This window comes from Myotis brandtii, unplaced genomic scaffold (assembly GCF_000412655.1).
Source record: "Myotis brandtii unplaced genomic scaffold, ASM41265v1 scaffold825, whole genome shotgun sequence".
Taxonomy (NCBI): domain Eukaryota; kingdom Metazoa; phylum Chordata; class Mammalia; order Chiroptera; family Vespertilionidae; genus Myotis; species Myotis brandtii.
The window spans coordinates 2835300-2841114 of NW_005371349.1; the positions used below are offsets into that span (position 1 = coordinate 2835300).

Sequence of the window (5815 nt, forward strand, 5' to 3'; positions counted from 1 at the left end):
GCCAAACGTGAGGGGGTGAGCACGAGCCTTTGTCTGGATGAGGGTGCTGGCGGCAGGAGCTCCTTTGGCCTGAGTCCCGTTGAGTCGGGAGGGTTACAGCAGGAGCCAGGATGGGGTGCAAGGCAGGGCAGTGTGTCCTGGGAGACGGCTTGACTTCGAACCTGCTTAAGGCCCAGAGCCCCTCACTGCCCTGACCTCCGGGATGCTTCCCAACCACCCTGATGGGGGTGCATCTGTCCCAGTTCACGGGGCTGGTGGGTGGCTGACCCCCACACTATGCCCTCCCCCGGCCCCTCTAGGAGCCCCGGAACCAGCGTGTGAGCGAGGTGTTTTTTCCAAGCCCGAGAGGGGGGCCACTTTTGTCTCCCTCAGCCCCCACGGCCCCAGCTCGGTCCCCTGTCTGACAGGATGGGCTTGGAGACCAGAGTGAAGGCAGGCCTGACTTGCAAAGGGTGGTTCTCAGGCCTCCAGCCTGACCGGGCATGTCTTGGGGCGCCGAGGCTCTAAGGCGGGGCCCGTGGAACATCTGACCACGGAGCCGAGGCAGCTCCCCTGTCCCCTGCAGCGGAGGGAACGCTCGCCACCTTCCTGTAGCCGAGTTCTCCGTCCGCCCTTGGCTGGTGGGCCTCAAGGGCTGACCTCAGCGGCCCCATCCCTCTTGTCTGGCTCTCTAGGCAGATGGGGAGTCAGGGCCTCCTTGCGTCCTCTGCCCACTGCTCTGCCTGGGAAGGGGGGACCCGAGGGGCCCAGCCCTCCCTGCACTCACCACCTGCTGCCCTCCCGCAGCACCACGCCCAGGCCCACGTGGACATCTATGAAAAGCAGCTCGTGCCCTTCGGCCTGGTGCGCTTTGGCGTGGCGCCCGACCACCCCGAGGTGAAGGTGGGTCTCTCTGGGCGCGGAGGGCAGGTTTGGAGACGTTGGTCAAGGCGAGGAGGGAAGGGAAGCCCCCTGGCCGCATGGATGACCCCAGACCCTGTCGATGCCCCTGAGACTCCATCCTGGGGACATTGTGGGGCGAGCGAGGGTGGCACAAGCATGGTCCCTGGAGCTGCCGCATCCTCTCACCCTCCCACTCCGGGCCCGGCAGAATGTCGTCCACACCTTCACCCAGACGGCCCTCTCTGAGCGCTGTGCCTTCCTCGGCAACGTGGTTGTGGGCCGGGACGTGACCGTGCCGGAGCTGCGGGAGGCCTACCACGCCGTGGTGCTGGTGAGTGCACGTGGCGGGGGCAGGGCAGCAGCAGGAGGCGGAGGCTGAGGGATGGAAGGCATAGGGTGAGGCTCTGGGTGGGGGTCAGGGTGGAAGCCGAGGGGGCTGGTGGGCTATCTGGCCCCGGGGCTGGTGCTGAGGGCCCTGGGTCTTTCCTCAGAGCTACGGAGCAGAGGACCACCGGGCCCTGGAAATCCCCGGCGAGGAGCTGCCTGGCGTGTTCTCAGCCCGGGCCTTTGTGGGCTGGTACAACGGGCTCCCTGAGAACCGGGAGGTGAGTTTGGGGAGCCCTCCTGCTGCCGCTTCCTTCCCACCTCTCGGCCAGGGCGGGGGCAGCTCTTAGATGCCGGAGCTGGGGGAAGAAGGAGCCATGGTCGAGGACTGGAAGGCTCCCGGGGAGATGAGAGGAGAGACGTCAGGCTGGTGAGGTGGGAGTAAACTGTGGAAGAGAGGGGTGGGGTCAGGTGTGGGGGGCCCGAGTGGAGCCTCAGATGGTAGGATTTCTCCAGTGTGGGGGAGCCCAGCTAGAGCCAAGGCTAGGGACACCCTATCCAGACCTCTCCCCTCCAGCTGGCACCGGACCTGAGCTGTGACACGGCCGTGATTCTGGGGCAGGGGAACGTGGCTCTGGACGTGGCCCGGATCCTGCTGACCCCACCTGAGCAGCTGGAGGTGAGTGGGGAGGTTAGGGGCAGGAGAGGCAGGGGGAGGCCACACTGGGGAGAGGAAGCCCCTGCTGCGGCTCAGGACTCATCCCTCCTTCCCCTGGCGCCAGGCAGCGCCTCCTGGAAGGCAGCCAGGAGCTTCCACTCATACAGCTCCCCTTTACTTTCCGCACTCTGGCTACATGGGCCTAAAAAAAAAAGCATTCGGTTCGGTGTGCACATACCACTGCCCCCCGCACCCCCCCCGCTGGGAACCCTCTCAGCTCACCTCCTGCTGGTTAATCTTTTCGTTCTTAGTTCAATTGTCCCTTCAGGAAGCCTTATGCCTCCCTCTCATAGACTTGTCTACTGTTTCAAAGCATGTTGTGACCACTTTCATTTTACATTTATCATCAGTGAGTATTTGATAAGTGTCTCTTCCTCCATGAGCTCAGAAGCTGTGTGAGGGCCGGCGCCATGCCTCCTGTGCACCATCAGCACCTCCCTCCCCCTGCCCCTTGCACGGTGCCCTCCCTGCACGTGGTAAACTTGTTGAGTGAGAGCATGCACCCGGTTTGCTACTAGGTTGAGCCATTTGCAGAATTGGCGGCAGTGCTCCATATGGCCACCAGGTGGGGGCAGAGGCACACTTTCCACTTTCCAGCTGCCTCCTCTCGCAGGCTCTGGGTAGGGACATGACTAAATGGAGAGGCTTAGTGTTGGATGACTTTAAGGTCCTCCTTTTGTGCCAGAAAACGGACATCACGGAGGCTTCCCTGGGGATACTGAGGCAGAGCCGGGTGAAGACGGTGTGGATAGTGGGCCGACGTGGACCCCTGCAAGTGGCTTTCACCATTAAGGTGCTGGGGCCAGAGAGAGGGGGTCTGGGCCCCAAGAAGGTGGTCTTCCCTTGGGAGGGGGAGCAGGACAGAGCCCTTTGGAATGCTGCTGCCCAGGGTCGAAGAGGGGAGCCAGACAGGGCAGGGGTGGGGGGGAGGGTGTCCCCTACCTGGCCTGGGCCCTGGGGTGTGCTCAGGAGTGGATAGTGCTCTGGGCCTGACCTCCTCACCCTTCCCACCCCCACCCGCACCCCCAAGGAGCTTCGAGAGATGATTCAGTTGCCAGGCACCCGGCCCATTTTGGATCCTGCGGATTTCTTGGGCCTCCAGGACAGAATGAAGGGTGAGGGCCCTGGCCTGACCCCCCAGCTCACTAGGGAGGGGATGGTCTAGGTCAGCGAGGGCTTGGGGAGGGCATTTGGGGAGAGGGCTGTACCCCAGGGACAGCCCTGAGATGCTCTGTGTTGCTGACAGAGATGCCCCGCCCGAGGAAGCGGCTGACGGAGCTGCTGCTTCGAACAGTCACAGAGAAGCCGGAGGGGGAGGAGGCTGCCCGCCGGGCAGTGGCCTCCCGAGCCTGGGGTCTCCGTTTTTTCCGAAGCCCCCAGCAGGTGCTGCCCTCACCAGACAGGCAGCGGGTGGCAGGCATCCGCCTGGCGGTCACCAGACTGGAGGTGAGTTTCCTGTTACCCAAAGACACCCCTGGCCTCAAGTCTCCTCACCTCAGCCGGGTGTTGCCCACACTCTCCCCAACAGGGTGTCGGTGAGACCGCCTGGGCAGTGCCCACTGGCGACACGGAGGACCTCCCTTGTGGGCTGGTGCTGAGCAGCGTTGGGTATAAGAGCCGCCCCATTGACCCCAGTGTGCCCTTTGACCCCAAACTTGGGGTCATCCCCAATACGGAGGGCCGGGTTGTGGATGTGCCAGGTGAGAGGGTGCAAGAAGGCTAGGCGCCACACTGTGCTGGGGGACAGGGAGGCTGCTGTCTCCTGGGCCGTTCACATTCATTCATTCATTCATTCATCCAGGGACACGCCCTGGGGAACTGCTCTGAGCCGAGCCCCTCCTCCTCCTGGCCCTGGGGGAAGTTCCCAGTCTAGCTCGATGCCCCCCTATGTATGCTCTTAAGTTGTTCCATGTACGGAGGGAGGCCTGGCCGGGCGAGGCCCTGCACTCAGTGCTGGGTTTGGCGATTAAAAAGCAGCCCCTGTCCAGGGGCTTGCAGTCGGGTTAATTATCCACACACCTGTCTGTCCCTTCAGTAGAAGTTTACGAAGGGCCTGCTGCAACTGGAGGCGGGCAGGACCCAGCTCCTACCCCCAGGGCAGTGATGGCGAACCTTTTGAGCTTGAAAAACCCTAACTTAACTCTGGTGCCATGTCACATATAGAAATGTTTTGATATTTGCAACCATAGTAAAACAAAGACTTCGCGTGTCACTTCTGACACACGTGTCATAGGTTCGCCATCACTGCCCTCGGGCGCTCCTGGTCTCCAGGGAAACAGGAGAGGGTATGGTAAACAGGTCCAGCAGAATCGGGGAGATGGGCCTGTGGCCACCGTGGGCCCACCTGCTGGGGCTGCTGGGAGGACTTGGGATGTTGGACATATGGGCACACGACTGTCCAGCCCCCTGCCCTTCCTTTACCCCTTCGTTACCCCCCCCCCCAGGCCTCTACTGCAGCGGCTGGGTGAAGCGGGGGCCCACGGGCGTCATCGCCACCACCATGACCGACAGCTTCTTCACCGGCCAGACCCTGCTGCAGGACCTGAAGGCCGGGCTGCTGCCGTCGGGCCCCAGGCCTGGCTCTGCGGCCATCAAGGCCCTGCTCAGCAGCCGAGGTCTGGGCCCCTGGTGAACTCCTGGGAGGAGGGGTGGGCGGCCTGGGCCTTTCCATGGGAGGGGGTGCTCTGGGCTGGGATGGAGGAAGAGGCGGGGCGGTGACTCACTTCCCTCTGCCTCAGGGGTCCAGCCCATCTCCTTCTCAGACTGGGAGAAGCTGGATGCCAAGGAGGTGTCCCGGGGCCAGGCCGCTGGGAAGCCCAGGGAAAAGCTGCTGGATCCTCAGGAGATGCTTCGGCTGCTGGGGCGCTGAGCCCGGATCCCAGCCCGGCAGGGAGGGGAGTGCTGTGCGGAGGAGAGGGGCCGGGCCGGTCTGAGCAGGGCTCTGCACACAGCTGCGCCCCCTGCCCGCCCTGGCCCAGGGCCTTGGCTGCCTCTTTTTCAGGGACCAATGAGCTCCCTCCTGCCAGAAGGTCACCCTTGCCAGCGTGGGTTTCACTCTCAGCGAGAAGATGACCTCAGTTAGGGCTGGTGCAGGTGCAGGCTGACCCCCCCCCCCCCCCCCCCCCCCCCCCCCCGGAGGGTCACCAGGTCCAGAATATGCTGAAAATAAAACAGCCGCAACGGACAGCCAATGGTTGATGTGCCTGTGATTTCTTCTGGGGCCGGGGGTCACCTTCCAGCCGCAGCTCCCCTCCAGCCCCCAGGTGGCGCTGCAGAGCCAGCTCCCTGCTCTGGGGCCTCCGGGGGCTGGAGGTGGGTTTGGTAGCCAGGCCTGGCTGGAACCCTCCCTTCTCTCTCCTTGGCCCTGCCGCTGTGGCCTGCCTGCCTTCTGCCCACACTCCAGGCACCCTGGCACCCGGGCCGGCCTGCTCTGCTGGTCTCACTGGTCGGCTACGGGTACAACCAAAACAAGAAAAGAGAAAAAGTGGGAGTGAGGGGACTGGGCAGCAGCTTGCCCACCCGTCCAGTGCGGGTGGGTCCCCTACTCCGTTCCCAGTGCCTCCCCTGCCCCATCCGTTTCCAGCCAGGCCCCCAGGCCGACAGCACTGACATCTCCGTAGCGCTTCGCAATTCACAAAGCACGTTCACCGTCTACATGCCAGTCCCCAGGATGCTGGCCTCGCTTTGCAGACTGAGGGATCCTCGAAATTAGCTGGCCCAAGGTCACACAGCTCGTGAGCTGCGGGCTCGAACCCAGGGCTCCGGGCCGGTGTTTTCTCCGAGGCCGCCTTGGTTTCCAGCCTCGGTCTGGAGACACGGTCCTGAAGAGGGGCGAAGGGATCCAGGCGATGGCGCGCGGGCAGCCAGGAGGGGGTGGAGGAGCGCGGGTCC

The 5815-nt window shown here is 63.7% G+C and overlaps 1 protein-coding gene across 1 annotated transcript in view; it reads left to right on the forward strand.

Moving 5' to 3' along the window:
- FDXR (ferredoxin reductase) overlaps nt 1-5120 on the forward strand; it is a gene marked incomplete at its 5' end in the record, with an annotated part of 7549 nt that extends 2429 nt beyond the window's left edge. Inside the window, 10 exons of the mRNA XM_014531853.1 lie at nt 787-882; nt 1091-1213; nt 1374-1487; nt 1784-1885; nt 2610-2717; nt 2955-3039; nt 3171-3370; nt 3453-3624; nt 4369-4539; nt 4663-5120. Of these exons, the coding sequence (XP_014387339.1) occupies nt 787-882; nt 1091-1213; nt 1374-1487; nt 1784-1885; nt 2610-2717; nt 2955-3039; nt 3171-3370; nt 3453-3624; nt 4369-4539; nt 4663-4793 (1302 nt within the window). The remainder of the gene's footprint in view (nt 1-786; nt 883-1090; nt 1214-1373; nt 1488-1783; nt 1886-2609; nt 2718-2954; nt 3040-3170; nt 3371-3452; nt 3625-4368; nt 4540-4662) is intronic.
- Between the last annotated feature and the right edge of the window lie 695 nt (nt 5121-5815).